Source organism: Citrus clementina, unplaced genomic scaffold (assembly GCF_000493195.1).
Source record: "Citrus clementina cultivar Clemenules unplaced genomic scaffold, Citrus_clementina_v1.0 scaffold_2, whole genome shotgun sequence".
Taxonomy (NCBI): domain Eukaryota; kingdom Viridiplantae; phylum Streptophyta; class Magnoliopsida; order Sapindales; family Rutaceae; genus Citrus; species Citrus x clementina.
In genome coordinates this window covers 4,873,533-4,893,199 of record NW_006262688.1, presented here as the reverse complement: position 1 = coordinate 4,893,199, position 19,667 = coordinate 4,873,533, and the positions used below count along the sequence as shown (strand labels likewise).

At 32.5% G+C, this 19,667-nt stretch overlaps 1 protein-coding gene and 1 pseudogene across 1 annotated transcript; one reads left to right on the top strand and one right to left on the bottom strand.

Annotated features, from left to right (window-relative positions):
- Window positions 1–2,409: 2,409 nt before the first annotated feature.
- On the top strand, window positions 2,410–5,337 carry LOC112100791 (peroxidase 15-like). The gene is made up of 4 exons (XM_024190601.1): window positions 2,410–2,693; window positions 3,635–3,835; window positions 4,289–4,457; window positions 4,726–5,337. Exons 1-4 carry the CDS (start codon window positions 2,478–2,480, stop codon window positions 5,190–5,192), a joined length of 1,053 nt encoding a protein of 350 aa, XP_024046369.1. The 5' UTR covers window positions 2,410–2,477; the 3' UTR covers window positions 5,193–5,337.
- A 4,757-nt stretch (window positions 5,338–10,094) lies between these two features.
- Window positions 10,095–14,991, bottom strand: LOC18052496 (annotated as a pseudogene).
- Between the last annotated feature and the right edge of the window lie 4,676 nt (window positions 14,992–19,667).

The following is a 19,667-nucleotide window of genomic DNA, read 5'->3' as shown; positions in this document are numbered from 1 at the left end:
ATATAAGAGTTTGTAACTGTATCATCATTCTTATTTTTTTGGGATTACATCTTAATTACAATTAGTTTATGTAATAAAAAAATAATGTGTGACAAAAAAATTTAAAAATAAAAAATTATATTATTATAACATATAACGATTATATGATGAGAGTCCTTAAGTTATATATAATGGAACTTATACATATTCACATAAATAATGAATGATGTAAAATTTATTTATTGTTTATACTAGTGATTGACGTAAGTTGTCGTTAATATAAGTTTCCACTTGCCTGTGTATGATCATCTGGACCGGAGAAAGAAAAGTGTTGCTTCATAATTAATTAATTAAGCTAACGTCCTGTCCCGGCAATTGACTTGACTTGATGGAAAGTTTAAACTTTGAAGTTGCCTGACATTATACATCTGTAAATTAGCAGCCAAGGACCCAAGGCACGTGATCACTCTATGTTCAAAGTTGCATTTGTTTCTTATTTCGTCACTTTATTCACCGGACAAGAGCTCAAATCAGTTCACGCTTTATTTGGTATGTAAAGGTTTTAAAAGGTTTACCCAGAATAGTTTTTTTTCTTTTTATGCTAATAATACAATCAGATATTATAATTACATATTAAAATTATAAATTTACATACATTAAATTTTATTAAATATTTATTCAGATTATCTATTCTCATATATATTCGAAAGTTGTTCGCTCTACCAAATTATCTAACTTCACAAATATTCGAGAGATATTCGATGATTATTTATTCCATTCACATTTTATAAAAGAAAAAAATTATAATTAATTTCAATGAATCAAATTTAATTAAGGGAGAATCCTTAAAAGACTCAAACTGATACTTTCACAAATATTCATAAGTATGAGAGTAAGCAATCCATCACTCAGTTTAAGGGCAAGCGGCCTATCCAAAAGATCTTTAAATATTATATTATATTTATTTATTATTTATTAAGTGTATCTATATTATTATAATTAATTGAAATATACATGTGATAAGAAATGAATGGAAAAAACGTGCGTTCCATGCCAAGACTTTTTCCTACTACTGCGCGGAGAAAGTTAGAAAAGAAAAAAGAAAAAATAGCAAACACTAGCTAAGCTTTTTGAAAAGCCTTCTCTAACAAAAAAACGTACATAAGTTTATTTTGAGGAAAAAAATGATTAGTATTAAAAAAAAAGCTTTCATAAGTAAAAGCTATATAGATTTATTTTTAAATAGCTTTACTTATGAAATTTTCAAGTTGGTATTTTATAATTTCCATTTTGAAAGCTAACAAATAAGCTTGTAGACTCTAAATTCAAGTTTTGCCAACGGTCCGGATACCGTGCACATGGTTTTCTGATTTTCTCCTTTGCTAAAACTGGAGTAAATGAATTTTCTCACAATATATCCACATTCCTGCAAAAAGACAATATCAGATAAAGAACGGTGATCAATTAATTTAAGGAGCTTAAAGAAAGGCTTCTTGCATTTAAAAATAATAATAATAAAGAAGGGTCAAAAAAACTATTTTACCATTTCCAAATGATGTCCTTAATTCAACTAGGGGGGAAAAAAAGAAAAAAAAACTACAATTCTCCAAGTTTGAATTGATAAGATTGGAATGTGGAATCAACACGCCCACATCTTCCAAAGTTACTACTGGCCACATATTCTATCTTATCATTATATATTTATATCACCATCAAATAATTCATGACCTTATATATTTATCTTTATAGACAACAAAACTATTGATATATCATAAATAGACATTTTGGCGTGGTTAGACATTTAGTCCGTTTTGGGCTTTTTTTTTTTTTATAAATATATTTGAAGTTCTTTGTAAAAACGATAATAAAAAGAATTTGACTATATTTATATTTAATAAAATGTGTATAGTTTAGTGATAAGAACTTTTTTTTATAATTTTAAAGTCTTTGGTTCAAATTTCTACAACTATAAAAAAATATATAAATAAATAAATTGAGTTAAATAAACAGTGAAAAAAATCAAATTCCTCCAAATTGAATTAATTTTTTTGAATCAAGCCTCCCCACCCCCCATTCAAAATCAAACTGACTGGGTCCGCATTTATGCACGTTGGCATTTTAGAAATAAACTTCCAAGTCCCTTTTCATCAGTGAAATTAATATTATCTATTTATATAGAGAGAAGCGAATTAATATACAACGAGGTGCTTATTTCCATCCAGCCATTAGATGAAATTTACATATATGGAAGAAGGTTTAAATGTCAACTTCTAAACGGTGGAGATCCTGTTGTCAACAGGGACAAACTTTTGAAGTCTTGCGTAACTTTTTCCACCTAATTGAATTAACATTAACTAGCGGATTCAATCGTACAGCTCAATCTTTCCTAATCTTCATATTAGACTTTTGTGAAGTACTCAAGTTATATAAATAAAGAGCCACCAGCCATGCAAGAGTACTCCTTAGACAACACTCACTAATTTCTCTTCAAAAGGAAAATGTCTCCTCTTCGTTATCTTCTTGCAGCAGCTGTCCTTTCCGCGTTTGTGCTTGACGAATCATCATCTCAAGCTCAGCTTACGCCAGATTTTTACAACACCACATGCCCTAATGCATCAAACATCATTCTGGGTGTTCTTCAGAATGCTTTCAATTCCGATATCCGAATCACTGCCAGCCTCATCAGGCTTCATTTTCATGACTGCTTTGTCAACGTACTTGCTCTTTCATTTTCTACTGGCATAAAATGAACTTACTTTTTTTTTGGGCTTTTTTTTTGTGGCATTTAAAAATTAATTGAAGGCTTTTTTTTTTAATTTTTTTTAAGAACCCCATGAGAAATAAACTTTTCTTTGGTAGTTTACTCGGCTTATGAGTTTAATTACTCATTTTCCTTCATATTCCTTTTATGACTGATAAATTTTTACTCGGTTTTTAGAGCAAAGTAGATCGAGTTCTAGACCAGCTTTCAATGGAAACAAGGCCTTGTATTTTCTATGTTCTTTCATCTTAGTATGCAGAACAATTCTTTGGAAAGAAAAATATCAAGATATCGGATTTGATTAGAAATTGATTTCCTAACAGGCCGTGATTACAAGTATCCCAAAAGTATTGTAGTCTACAAATTTGGCACCGTTGAATGGCCAAATTTTGTTGATTTTATTAATTTTTTTAATTATTTATGCCAGGCTCCAAATTTTTTTATTTATCACTTAGATTAAATTTACTGTCGTTGAGCTGAGAAGTTTTGCCTACGTACACCGAACCGCATATTGAGTGTCTTGATAGTATTCACTCGCACATTTTCATTCTTGACTTTTGTAACATAAAATGTGTGGGATTAAAGGAATTAAAACCTACAACCTATTTCAAAAATACTTTATCTTTTTTCAAAAATACTAATCTTTAGTATCGGAGCTTTTGGCACATCATGGAAGAAAAGTCAAATGTCATATATTGGACAAAGGAAAATTTAAAAATAAAAAAAACGTGTAAGTTCTTTGTGGTCTTTAAGTTAGGAAGCTATCAATATAGCTAACAAAGTCTTTGCAGTTTTTGGGACCCAAAACAACGACACATGATATCCCCTCATTAGTGAGTTTGTAATTCTTTTTTTCTGTCGGCATTACAATTATTTATTAATAATTTTTTGTAGGGCTGTGATGGGTCAATCTTGCTGGACAACGTTGCCAATGATACGAGCATAGACAGCGAGAAATTTTCGATGGCAAATAATAATTCAGCAAGAGGTTTCGAAGTTGTTGATGCCATGAAAGCAGCCCTTGAGAGTGCCTGTCCTGGCATTGTTTCCTGTGCTGATATTCTTGCCATTGCTTCTGAACAATCCGTCAATTTGGTATGCATTCTACTGCTAGCCAACATAATTCATTCATCCGCTGCGAACAATCGTACTTTTTAAGACTACAGACTCGTTCTGAATCGTATAATTGATTATAATTAGAGACCTTGCTAGCTAACCATAGCTAATTATTGCAGTCTAGTTAATTCCAAACTGTATTCATGCAATTTTAAGGATTATTCATTAAGAGAAACAGGGTCTGGAACCAACAATTAGTTGAATAGTAAAAAGTTAAAAAGATTGCTTTCTAAAATTTTTTGAGCCCACATATTTGGACTACTGCATAATATATTTTATTAAGATAGAATCCCGGCGTAAAACTAAATTCTTGTATATGTTAGTAGATTTGTAATTTTGGAAACAAAAAATTATAATAATAGTAAGTTAATAAATAAAACAAGTAAATCTATTGCTGATTTTGAGTAATGAATTGAATGGTTTTGATTACAGTCAGGTGGTCCTTCATGGACAGTTCCACTGGGAAGAAGAGACGGCAGGACAGCGAACAGGAGCCTTGCAGATCAGAATCTTCCAACACCATTTCAGACTCTTGATTTGCTCAAAGGCAGATTTACAAATGTCGGTCTCAACGACAATACTGATCTGGTTGCACTCTCCGGTAATATACTATTATCCTGTTCTTCCTAAATGCTAATGATTCGCGTCTTTTAATTAAATCTGCGGTTCGTTGGGAGCTTATGAAATCACAAGCTGTCAACTAAAAGTACTTGAAATAATTAGTTATAGTATATGTATAAAAGTTTACCAACCATTTCATCATTTATTGTGCTTTTAAAATTAGATTAAAGACAGAAAGTCTATTTGAAAAATTATACTAAAACCAAAGTCTAATTCGTGTAAATCATTTGTATGAATATGTTTTTCAGGCGCTCACACTTTTGGAAGGGCACAGTGTCAATTTTTCAGCCAAAGATTATTCAATTTCAATGGAACTGGCAATCCAGACCCAACGCTGAACGCAACTCTCTTAGCACAACTGCAGCAGCTGTGCCCGCAAGGTGGCAATGGCAGCGTCCTAACGAATCTTGATCTCTCAACACCGGATGGTTTTGACAACGATTATTTCTCCAATCTTCAAGCTAACAATGGCCTTTTACAGAGTGATCAAGAGCTGTTTTCGACACCCGGCGCCGATACCATTCCCATTGTCAACAACTTTAGCAGCAACGAAACTGCTTTCTTTGAAAGCTTTGCGGTTTCTATGATCAGAATGGGGAATTTAAGCCTTCTAACAGGGACTCAAGGAGAGATCAGGTCAAACTGCAGAAGGGTTAATGCAAACAATTTATCAACCAGATCATCATCAGATGGCGGTTTGGTCAGCTCTATCTAAATCATGAAAGCATAAAATAAAACTGTGTGAAGTAGTTTTGCTGTTGAGAGTTTGTGGGTAACAAACTCATGTACCTTGTCTCGTGTTTGTCCTAACAATATTTTCAGAATCTGAATAAAATTATGAGCCCGTTTGGAAATGGTAACTTTTAAAGTAATTGTTATTAGCTATGTTGTAAAAATAATCAGCTGTGAAGAAAATCAATTAAGTATTTAGTAAATTTTGTTTTCAAAAGTACTGCGAGTTTTAAAAACAGTTTAATATTATTGTTAAACTACTGAAAGAAAATAAATGACTAAAATGTACATAATGTAGGATAATATATTATTTTTTATTTTTTATCTTAAAATAATTGATAATTAAATTTATAATATAGTGAAACGAATTTAATAATAATTCGACCACAAATTGATATTAATGAATTATAATAAAAATTTATTAAAATATTAATTTTGTTTCCAAATTGAATAAGGATAATTTTGGGTTTGTGTGATAATTTTAAGAATATTCATGGAATTGTATTAAAGGATCAAAATAATTCTCAAAATCAAAATTTAAAAACTACTCTTTTCTTGTTTTTTAAAATTAGTTGTTGGAGGGGTTGACAAAAGTGATTTTGCTTTTTTTTTTTTTTACCAAATACTAAAATTAGCTTTTAAATTTTTAAAATTACTTTTAAACCTCCCAAAAGCAATCTCAAATGGACCTATAGCGTGTATTGACATGCGTAGTCACACTGTATATTTTATTTTTTTGGTTGACTCACGTTACACCGTTATAAATTATAAGTTGCATTTATAAGCTTTTCACTATACTTCACAAGTATTTTTGTCATGTACACTTACAAGTTTTTCTTGTAAGACATGAGATGAAAGAGTTGTGAGTTCAACCCGTGACTTGTGAAATGCAACCAACAATTCCTTCAGTTCGATCAAAAACTTATGATGGTGTATCGTTGGAATCAATCCTCATCTCATAACCAAGACATATAAGCACGATGCCCACATACAACATCAGTACCTTTGATTCCCAGACCTTAAAGGAACTATACAGAAGGAAAGCATGACATCAAAATTAGTTTCAGTCAGCCTTACAATTGTTATACGTTTTACTTGTCAAAAATTTTCTTGTCTTTGATCACAAGTTTTTCATTATATTTCTAAAATTATTAAAACACTAGTGGCGAGCAGATCACTTGTAGTCATTCCCGTAAAACTTGTGGCCTTACACACAGGATAGTTTTCCCTTGGTCTCTTCGTCAAGTGAATTGAATTGTCTCAATCTATCAATTTCAAATTAATTAAGGGCTTTTTTGGTATTAATGTTTTAAGCTGTTGGAATAAAAAATCAGAATTATGTAATAAAAATCGGTAATGTAATGTGAATTTTAAATAATAATTTTAATAAAAATAATAAAAATATCATATCTTTCTCATTAAAAAAATTTGTGATAAAATTAACTAAGCTTTCAAACCACAATAATAATTATTTATCAAATATTTTAACATTATAATTTTTAAATTACAACTATCCAAATATAATTCCAAACATACTGTACCTTTGTCACAATCAGTATTAAATTCTATAACTTATCAATATCCTTGAACTACACGTTTTACCGAAAGGGACCAGTTAAATTCAATTTCAAATACTATCGGGCCCTACCAAGATTTTGAATAACAATTCTTCTGATTACTCTAATCAAAAGGCGTAATGAGCCTGGTATCAGTAAAGAGTACAAAGAAAAATAAGTGGACGATCTTCGCCACATAACACAACTTAGAAAAACGTTAGCATCAACTATAAAGAAAGTACGGACTTTAAGCAGTACGTAGCTGATAACTACAAAAATAAAAATAAAAAATAAAAAAAATTCATGAACTTGTTATATACTATGAAGCTAAAAATATTGTATCGGAATTTATTACTTATTAATGGTTTTGTAACTAGACACCGGCAACTAGTTGAAGTCCGAAGTGCACGCATCAACCTTTTTTTTTTTTTTTTAAGTCTGTTATACACAGATATTACTGACATTGCATCAGACATTAGAATTAATATTTACAATCATACTATATAATTGGGACCACCACCATACATTGACACACTGAAGTATATGTCCAGATATTTTAAATTATCTCTAATATTCGAGGGGTGCTTGCTCCACTCACATTTCATAAGGGAGATACTGTCTTCACTCAATTAATTGATAATTTATGAAGAACTGAAACTAACCTCCATAATACTCTTATAGAGACTTGAACCCTTACACTCAACGTTGTAAATATAAGGCTTCTCCCATTGAACCAAAGGCCTATTCATTTGCACGCATCAACTTTAATTTGCTGTGCGCAAATTCTAGATGCGTTATTTATTAGTCAATGGGATAGGAAAGTAACATAAAGTCATTTTCATTGGAGTGTGGTCTGTGCAAGCCAAGGGGGACCATGACTCCTGTTTCAATACCTAATCTACCAAACACCGAGATTGGAACTTTATTATTATTATTATTATTCACCTGTTACATGACCATTTAGATTTAAGGTGCTTTGAATTATGCCAACCACCCGACTGTCGAGTGGCTGTTGTCCTTGGTCCCTGCCCTCAAAATCAGGATGCTTTAATTTAGAAGTAAGACGACCTGCTGCTTTTTTGGACTCAAATTTGTATGTTATGTTTGGCCGACACTCACTGTCCTCAAGCCCGGCCGTAGGTCCACCACTGCCCTTTCAGATTTTCAGATGTTATTTTTGTAATTGTTTTATAATATAAAAGTATTTAATTTTTTTGTAAATAATACTGTAGTCATTCTCGAGTCTTATTAAGCTTAACCTTTAAGGTGTGAGCTTACCAAGACAAGCTCTTCACATTACATGATAAAAAAGAACATCAATCCTCGTCAAGGATGGCAAAATGCCCGCGCATGGTCCGGCTGGTAGCATTTGATCTTTGATATCTTAAATATGCAACAATTCAAGTATTGCCTATATGAAGAATATAAAAAATTTGTATCTCAACTTCTGTGATATTTAACGTGTTATTTCGCTGACATGGTAAACACAAAACCTGCACACTAATCAAGGAATAAAAATTCAAGACGACCTAACATAAGGCAATTATGGATGGGTATCAAATCAGTTGGGATGCGGGCATCATTGGTAAATCAAAGCAGCAAAGATGAAACCAGATTTATTCTCTCGGTTCTTTTGTGTTCGATTCTTATTGACACAGCATATAGCACAGGTGCACGAAGTGTACAAATCGAGGTAAAAATAACAGCAATGGGGTGGGAGGAAGCCCTTATCGGAGAAAAATCAATTTTTTTTTTTAATTTTTATAAAAAATTTTAGGATCAATTCATACCATACATAAGAATTCGTAATTTAGAAAATCATACCTTGATAATTTAATTTGACTTTTTTACTGAATTAATTTAGGCTCTCATATCACGATCCGTCACCACCACTCCTATTAGATCACGATATGTCACCAATGATCTTTCAGGTTATGATTCAAGTTTGATTTGCACTTGACGTGTGAGTGCCTTTATCACCACTAAAAGCAACTAGCAAGAGAATATTCCTCTCAAAATTAGAGAGAAATTTTTTTTTTCTCTAATCTGTATAATGTGGCTGTCTCTTTTCTTTTTTAAAAAAAAACAAGCACTTTTATATCTCTATTTGGTGGAAAATAAGACTCCATATTTATATATTTTTTAATTCTATTAAATAACATTTGATTTAAATTAAAAAATAATAAAACCAAAAGTGGCGTTACTTGTTCTTAAGTTATAAGGGGCCAACTTATAAAATAGCACAAGACTTCTTACATACAAGCAAATTAAATGGAGTCTCCCACTAAATAATATATTTAGACTTTTAACTCAAATGACTAGTTATCTTTCTTATTAATCCAGTAGCGGCACAGTCAATTAAATGAGCTAACCCGGGGATTATTTAGGTAAATACAATAGTGGCTATAATAATTAGGCTTGTAATTAAATTAGCCTAATTATTTAATTCTAAATCTACTCCACTAAAAAATTGGAATTGACCTCCATAATTGTATGCTATATAGGATAGTGTTTTCGAATAATAATTTGATCCATGCCACATTGATTTCTTTACTGCATAATCTTCTGTACTACATCGTTAATTAAATCGATATCTCAACTGTCCAATCAATTTAATTGCATCTTGTTCCTTGATACTTATTGATTTTCTCTAATGATCATTTTCAACATACTAAATATGTTGACACACTCTGCCCAGAGAATTATATGATCAAGTGCCGAAAACCCATCAAGAGATATGTTGTACAAATTCTATATTGTTAATCTATGCCTCTAATACTCATAATTGCTCCCACAAAGATACTGGGTAATATTGACTATAAGTGTATGTTGTGTCCATTGGTAACTCAAATTGAATAACAATTACAATCATAAAATTATAACTAACTCAAGATTAAGATTACAGTAAAATCAATGCATATGAGATTTAATAAGTCTGACGGTTATTACAAAGTTAATGAAATCTCATATGTGATTTTGTTCAATGTAATCGCACTACATCAATAAATTCACACATGATCAAAATAAATCGTTCAATGAATTTATTACAGTCTATACCTAAATAAAGTGTCCAGCTTTATTTATCAACTGCGAAATTAATTTATTTAATCATAAGATAACTTATATTTATATTTTTTGTGAATCCACATAGTAATCACATAAACACATAAAATATGATTAAATGAATTTTACTCAAAATATTAATGCAATTAAGATACTTGAATAAAATATATCATTTATTTTATTAATCAAAAAATTATTTATTATAATTAAATAAACACATATGCTTTTAAACATCATATTTTCGCAACAGCCCTCAGCTCAGTTGTTGCTTCAAGAGCATTCGAGAACTACTAAAGAGAGCATCTTTGAGAACCACACGGTCACGGGAGTGCTTTGTGGGATCTTAAGAGAGCCCAAGAACCCTTCCAGTTGCAGTGTCGCCATCAATCGCATAAAAGCATGGCCTTGTTGGGAGACCTAGCATTGTACTTATTGTTCCAACCAAAGGATAAATGAATCCAGCCCCAATGCTAGCTCTTACATCCCTTATCGGTAAGATAAACCCAGTTGGGGCATTGTGTGAAAATGAATGCTGGGTTTTTGCCATGCAAAATGGTAAGCCAGAAAACCCTTGCCTGGTGTACATTTTGATCTGTTTCTCAGCCTAGTTGCACAGATTGAAATAATTTAAATTAGTAAACTAAGCCCTAGAATAGTTAACCAAGTTCCAAAAATCAACAAGACAGAGTAAAACCCAAACATTCTGCAGGAGACCAAAAGTTATCATAATGGTCTCAGCAAAACACACACACACACACACACATACACACACGTATATATATGCGCTTTTTTCTGTAAGAGTTGCTTCCGCAACAAGATGGTAAGTGCTAACTCTATTATTTTTAGGCGTCGGCAAGAAAATAGATTTGAAATGCCACAGTAAAAGACAAAACACGCATTTTACAACTAGATTTTGCTTTCACCAACCCAAAGGAACATTTAATATTTGGTTTAACTTTGTGCTTTTTGTCAGATTGTGAAAGGATTGAATTAGTCAGACTGATGCACTTGACAATCCATGGAGAATTGATGGAACAAAGTGTGAAGCATTTACCTCCTCTGAGTACTCAACGCCGCTAGCACCATATGACCTTGCTATTGTATCTATTTTCTCTTTAATACTGACATCTGAAGGATATAAGAACTTCAATGGCTGTGTGACATTCTCACAGGCTCTTTGAACTGCAATTCCAAGGTCCACCTGAAAACCATGATATCAATAGAGCTTTTAATCAAAAGACATCAATAACCAATTCTCCCAGTTTAGTCTTATCATAAAATATGAACACCCTGAAAGGAGCCTATCTCGGAGTCATACAATAGACAGAAAAGGCACAAGTCTTTCAGATTCAAAATATGTGATTACACTTGGATTGAAAATATCTATTCCTAGTTTGCTGAGAAAAAATCATAATACAAGTCCTTAGTGGTCGAAGCAAAGGTGGACTGCAGAACATGAGAAATTCTCAGATATAGGCGGGATGTGTCAATAATTTCCAGAATCAGAAAGGCGGTGTGTAAAAGTTGTTAAACAATTCATCCTGCTCAAATTGCCTTAGAGAAATTCTGTGTAGAGACCAAATATGGGCAATGCAGATTAATGATAATTTATTTACAGTTATGTAGTTTGCAGAGGTGAAAATTGAGAAATATTTCCTTTTTGTTTGTTAGGTCTAATGGTGATAAGTCACTTACCGCTCCTTTTCCACCATGGGCATGGTGAGAACAAACAACTGCATCAAAGGCCCCAGCAGCCATTGCTGCAATTCTAACTGCATTCAGTTCTGCTTCGCTATCAGTTGCGAACATGTTCACAGCAACTACAACATTCACACCATATGCCTTTGTGTTTGCAATATGCCTGGCCAGATTCACACAGCCAGCTTCAACCAGAGCCACGTTCTCATTCAAGTAGGCATGGTCAAGAGGCTTCCCAGCAACAACTTGTGGCCCACCACCATGCATTTTCAAGGCCCTTACTGTTGCCACAATAACAGCACACTGAGGAGTTCAACCACTATATCGGCATTTAATATTCATGAACTTCTCAGCTCCAATATCAGCACCAAAACCTGCTTCAGTGACGACAATTCCACCTGGTCCAACCAATTTCAGTGCAATCTTATCAGCCACAATAGAAGAATTACCGTGAGCAATATTTGCAAAAGGACCAGCATGAACAAGAACAGGGGTTCCTTCCAGTGTCTGCATCAAAGTGGGGTTGATTGCATCCTTCATTAGCACAGTCAAAGCACCTCCAACACCAAGATCATCGGCAGTTATAGGATCACCAGCCTTGCTATTTCCAATCACCATTTTCCCAACCCTTTCTCTCGTATCAGCTAGAGAAGTTGTCAGGGCCAAAACTGCCATTATCTCACTAGCAACTGAAATATCAAAGCCTGTTTCTCTCACCATTCCCTTTTCTTCGGGGCCTTGACCAATAGTAATTTTCCTCAAGAATCGGTCATTCACATCCATAACTCTCCTCCATGTAATAGAAGCTGGGTCGATATCAAGCCTAGCAAATCTGTTAATTTCTTCTGGCGTAAGATCCTCAGGCTTGGTTTTGGAGATACCAAGTTTCCTCAGACGCCTAAACATGATGTTACTAAAGCTCCGTTCTCCTTCTTTGTTTGGTGGGCATAACCTGTTAAATAAAGCCTTATCAGATTGGCTCGCCTCATGGAATATCCTGGTGTCAATGGCAGCAGCAAGAAGATTGTTTGCAGCTGTAATTGCATGAATATCTCCTGTTAAATGAAGATTGAACTCATCCATTGGGATCACTTGACTGTAACCGCCACCGGCTGCACCTCCTCTGATTCCAAAGGTTGGTCCTTGTAAGGGTTGACGAAGACATGTAACAACCTAACAAATAAAGTTGGTAAGGATAACGCCTAAACAAATACTCAGTCAAAGTAATTCAAAGCAACTAGTCACATTCCAATTTCTGCACTGTGATAATCACTCTAAATATTCCAATCTTCTATGTTGAAGGAGGAAACAACCACAAAAACAGCTTCATCCGCTATTAAAATTACCCAGAACCATGATAGTCACTTATTCCCTTTTTTCCTTTTATTTTTGAGCTGAAAAGCTAGTTTTCAGACAAAACAAACAAAGATAATTTTTGAGATAGAAAAAGAAAGTTCAAAGTAAATATACTTGTTTGGATTTATAAGATTTAGATGGACAAAAAAGCTACGGTCATTACTAACAGGCAGTCTCTGTCTTAACTGTTGAAGATTAATAATCATTAATACCCTATTTTAAGGAACTTGACAAGCAGCTCATTCATGTAACTCCTTTAAAGCTGAATCGTGTGCTAAACTTGTTGAGCACTATCTAGTCTAAAAATTAGGGTCTTGTGTCTTTTTATGGAAGGCCTTATAGTAATAAAAGTGAACAGTTTCTTCCACCAAATCTGGTCTATTTTCATGAAATCCAGTTAGATGATCAAGTATGTTAATGTCTGAAATTTACAAAATGGTTATTCAGATTTGTACTTAGGGAAGAAGAACAAAATTTGTTCAGTTAGTTTACTCTACTATCAACAGCAGGGCATAATGAACACCGACAGTCATGTGCTGTTACAACAATAAAAGGACCCATGAACATACTCATTGAAGCACATGAATTTGTCTGTTCAATTCCCCTCATAAAAGGGACAGCTGATAACACAGATTGAATTGGCAGAACACATACATACGAAGTGATCTCACCATCTTTGGCGAAATAGTGAACAACCCACAAAAATTTGTTCAATAAAAAAAGTTGCTAGCAGAACATCAGGATTGCAAGGTGCTTTGGGCAAGAGAGAGATAAAGAGAGCTAGCTTCAGAAAGAGTTACAACTGCCTCCCCTGACCCATTCAACTTGAATAATCTTTTACTTTTGAATTTTCCAAATCAAAAACTTCTTTTTCGCAACACAACTTTCTTAACTCCTCTGATATTGGTCGTCATCAGACATAACACACAGAACTCCCAGACCAATTGAAATCACAATTTACCCCATTTTTCACCTTTCTGCAGAAGAAATTTACGGTCTTACGGCATTACCAAATACATGTTAAACTAGAAATGCAAGACATCTAGTAGAGGGATGCTGTGATTAGAATACAATGGAAGAGATTAGGAATCTTCAAACATCATTAGAGAAAACAGTTTCTTATGGAATGAATAAGTAGATGCTCCATGAGCATACAGATTTAGTTTTTATTTAACACAGAATAACAGTTATATAACAAAACCTTTCCAACTGCAAAGTACATTGTTTGGAACAGATATAGAATTACAACTAAGTGTGAGAACTGGAACTTCAATATTACACTAGACTAAATGGATTGGCAAATAGAGAAACAACCTCAATGCCTTAAAATTGTAACTATTGAAAGCTCTACCTTTTTATCAAGAAAAGCACCCAATGCTTGACACAGCCCAACAGTTGTAGTAGACTTTCCCTCTCCAAGAGGATATTGAGTAATCTCTCCCTCTCCAAGAGGAGTTCGAGTAATCTCTCCAACCACCACATAATACCCATCTGCAGATCCTTCAAGCTCATCAAGAACAGATAGCAACACCTACAAAAATCCACAACATCCATTCAACTTTACGCACCCATATTTGTTATGTTAACAAAACTAAGCACCTTAAGTTTGAAAGAAAAAATAAAAATAAAAATGAACATGGCAGTTTTTGAATCATACCCTCATCACAACAAACCAATCAAAACACAAAAATCATGTCTTTAACCATTAAGCTGAATCGACCAACTGATATAAGTTACTCAAATAAGGAAAAATAATAATAAATTTATGAATAAAAAGCTAAAAAGCAATCACCTTGGCTTTGTACTTGCCATAAAGATCATAATGGTTTGGCTTGAGGTTGAGTTCTTGGGCAATCTCAGAAATATGAAGCGGCTCCACTGAGTTTGCAATGTCTATATCTGCTGGTACTGGTGATGCCACCTGTAATTTTCTCACTGTTTTTGATGAAGCCATTAATTTTTTTCTTATAATAAATCAATTTTAGTTTTGGTTGAGTCTGTAGAATGTGTGTACTACGTTGAAGCCTTTATTAGCATAACTCTTGCATCTGAATTGGAGTCTGACGGCTAGGAAAGGGGTAATAGCACTTAGGTCCGTATCTTTTATGGTTTCTCACCTAATTACATTGTTATTCTATTTGTATAAAATAAAACCCTAATTTCGATCGACAACGGAGTACCCTTTGGTATTTAGGTGCACGTTTAATATGATTTCTCTAAAATATATTTTCCTTAGTTTAACATTTTACTTTACTTTTCTATTAAGGTATTTATAATTTTTTTTTAAGTTAAAAATTAACGTAAATTTTTATTACTAAAACGTTACTTATAGAAGCTCTTATTTAGAAACTACCAAATAAAATTCTAAGTTACATACTCTTAATTTTTAGCGTTACATTATATTAGTAAAAAAATTACTATAGTGAAATTATTTGATCGTTTTATTACGAGATGTGTTTTAATATGTATATAAGTATCCACTAATTTAGTTGATCAAATTATTTAAGATGATGATGTAATGAATATAGGATTCAATTCGAACCACATGCTGATTGTTAGTTATGCAATTCTCATGGAGAGAGTAGGGTTCTGGACCTATATGATATAAGTGAACAAACGCTCTTCCTTTATTCGTAAATATTTAAAAACTGAATGAGTTGGATGTTATTAGCTCCAATGAGGAAAGCGTTAGCGGCATAGAGCCGCGCCATTTTTTTCCCGCCTCATCCAACAAGAGAGGCGATAATATTATGCTCCGCCTCATCCAACAGTATGTGTCGGCTGTGATTTTTAATTAAAAAAAAAAAAAAAGAATCTGATGTTGACTTCGACGGCGAGTAGATAATGCCATTATGCCACCAGTCATGTGGCGGCCGGGCACCTCCGGCTGCAATGGCCGTGGGTACTAAGCATGATGTGGCACGCGCAGTAAAATAAAAGGGTTATTTTTAGAAACCTCCTATGAGGTTTGATATAATTTTAATTAGATGGCGATATTAATTGTATTCTCATTTATTTTCTCTACCGTTAGTATACATACACGTATAACATTAGTATTTGATGGCAAAAATATAAAAGACAGGCTGAAAATCTAAAAAAATCAAGTAACAATAAAAAAATACTTTAAAATCTATTGGATAATTGTATTATTCGATTACACACAATATTCATTGGGTAAAAAAGTGAATTTCCCTTTCTTAAGTACAAAAAAGCTATTGAGATTTTTTTTTCTCTCACATTAACAATCAAAGCATTTTTCACTCCACTCTCATATTCTCAATTGCTGGAACAAAAGAAAATAAACATAAAGAGCATATATAACCCATAAAGAAGACAAATATAGGTGGTCGGACAAGGTCACCGACCGGTGACGATCGACGACGGCCGAGATATGCCACTGGTATTTGAATTTGTAAGAGGTTAGTTATTTTATTAAAGTCTAAAATTTTTAAATATCTTTGATTTTTTTTATTTTTGGAGATTTTATAAGTAGTTGTTGGTTATGTTTGATTTGTCTTGTTCATAGGTTGGTGGTGAAAAAATTGATTAAAAGGAAAATGGATTCAGTCATATGTGGTCATGAGTTGAAAACAATTGTTATTGATTATTTTATGTTTGTGATTTACACCATACATAGTGTAATAAGGCATATAAAGCCAATAATTTGTTATTCTTATGCAAATGGGTATGTAAAATAGAAATAATCTTAGTTGTAATTTTTATTTTTCTGGCCAAAGTTTGCTAAAGTTGATTTGTTAATGAATTTGCAGTGTTTTTGTACGCCTCTCGCACAAACACAATTCCTGCATTTTTGAGCGACAAGGCATGTTCCCCGTGCTACAGACTCACGTCACACGAACACAGTTTTTGTGTTTTTGGGGTTGTCGCCCGTACGACGGGTTTATGTCACCCAAATTCAATTTCTGTATTTTTTAGCGACAGAATCTTGTCACACGGACGACAACCCCTATCGCCCAAAAACACTATTTTTGTGTTTTGGGCTGCGACATACTCTTGTTGCATGCACACACATCTTGTGTTTTTGGGAGACATGTTATGTCTCCCGTGCGACAGTATTTTGTCGCCTGTGCAACAGGCATGTCACAAGAAAAACACAGTTTGTGCTTAATATTAATTCAAAATAAAAATAGTAAACACACACACACACTCACATATATATGTAATTAAAACATATATATACATTATTATTATTGTTATTATTATTATTATTATTATTATTATTACAATTATTATTAATATCTTTATTAAAATGTATTACTATTATCATTATTTTTTTTATTATTGCAATTGTTGTTGTTGTTTAGTAATGTCATTATTATTATTATTATTCTTAATTATTACTTTGTTTTCACTTATTAATGTGTGCATATTCACATATGATATGGGGCAAAAGGCCAGTTGAATCGTCTGTTGTTCCACTGGAACTTGCAGTAGAAAATGACTGGTTTGACTTAGCAGACGAGAATGAGTTTGCTCTCCATGATTTGAATGATAAGGTTCACATTAAGCAGGTGATGACAATAAAATAATCTCTTGAGAGGATTCCAGCAAATTAAGATGTCGTATCATCTTTTTGTACTCAGTCATAGGCACAAGATTGAGTTTTTGTATATTTTGTATAAATGTGATTCTAACAAACTCACATTATAGTGACAATGTCATGTATAAAGTATACCTCAACTATCATTACACATTGTTAGTGTAGTTGTTATTTTTGTTCTTTTTGTGTATATGGGCGACTGTTGAATGTATAGGCTGATGAAATTCAGTCAATTTGTGATTGTCACCAACTGTAAGCTATGGAAATGCACATGTGACTGTAATTTAAATTATGGTATCATTCTACTTAGTGTTATTTTCCAATTCAATTAACTCATACTAATATTTTTTTTTCCTCTCGGTACAAATTTAAATGTTTGTTATTTGTTATTTGCGTTGCTGGTTTGGTGACATGCAACTTGATGGTTTGGAAGTTACTTATTTATTTAAATAAGTAAAATATTGGTGGTGATGGAATCCCTTAATGTATTTTGGATATTAATATAGTCTGTTGCTGAGTTTTTAGTGGTTTTTTATTTCAAGCGTTAGTTAATCAAGCTTTATGTAATTTAGGTAAACATCCACTGTCTCCCAAGAGACAAGCATTCGAAATTATAGAAACAAGCTTTTTGTAATTTGGGGAGACATGCACCTGTTGCCCGGGAGATAGTGTCCGTCGCTCTAAATCACATGCACCTATCGCGATAGGCCCTATCGCGCGCGCGATTCTGCAGAAATACAAAATACGCTATTAAACTAATTGTTGCAAACTTTTCGTGCTAAATAATGAGCTTACAAAACAAGACTTCGCATGAATGCACCATCAACACCTTAATCTACCTAAAACAAGACAAACAAACCCTAAGAGGCATTTTGTCAATCACCTCATGTGCCATTTAGTAACTACCGATTTCATTAAACCATTTTTAAAATTTACGCACTAATCAATCCTAATGATCATCTATAATAATTTATACACTCATTTGTCATCAATCAATTTAGGCAAACGAAAAACAAAAAAATTTACAATATAAGGCTTGCCAAAATTACCGAAAACTAACGTGATATATTGCGGCCAAAATGGTGGAAGTAGAGCCACGTGCTGCCAAAGATCAACTTGTTGTCAAACGCACGTCCAACCACCGTCTCTTGTCGTTGGAAAACTCAAGACCTAGGTTGAATTTGGAGAGAAGAGAAGGTATATGTTTGGCAAGCTATTTTTGTCGTACTCTTACTTTGTTGGCACCAAATTTTGGGTTGAATAATTGGTTTGGATATTTCAGTCATTTCTCAAGTCAACTAATGGTCAAGTCGTATGTATACTAACAGTAGGGGAGGTAAGTGAGAATACAATCAATCTTACCATTTAACTCAAATTATATCAAACCTCAGGGGAGGTTTCTCAAAATAGCCCTAAAATAAAACACTTAAGGGTGCATTTGGTATCAAATTTTAAATGGTGTTTTTGAATTTGTTTTATGAAATAAGAATGATTATTTTTTGTTAAAAATAAAAACATGTTTGGTAGCTTATTTTAATAACAGTACTTGACAATAAAAAAAAAAGGTGAAAAGGTGTTTAGTTACTTGTCTGAAAAAATGAAGACAAAGATAGAGAGAGAGTAGAGAATTATTTAATGAAATTATTATGAAAAAAATAATATAATACAATGAATATAAATATATATTTTATATCATTAAATAATTTAGCTATTTAGCTATTATATTATGATGTATTATATATTATTATAAATGCATATAGGTATGAAGATATTTTAATAATTTCTTAAATAAATTAATTATGTAAATAAATTGTAGTTATAAGATAATATTAATTGAGAAAATCTTAAATTATTTCATAATTATCATATATTTATTTATATTAGCTGTCAAGATGTAACTTTATTATTGATATATTTTCATTAATATATGAAAGTCTTTAATAATTTTTAAATAACTGAATATTGGTCGAACAATGTAATAATTTAGTATAATAATTATATGATATTACTTTTTATTTAAACAATTTGGGTAATATATTAAGTAATTAAACTGCAAAGTATGGAATAAACTCTTGCTATTATTTTTAAATATTTGTTATAATAGTTTATTTATTAGATTATTTCTTTATTAAATGGGCCCACGTAATTTATTACACCATGTTATAAAAGTTAAGATAATGGGGCCCTCGGCAGTTGGCAGAGAGTAAAAGTGAAATAAAATAGA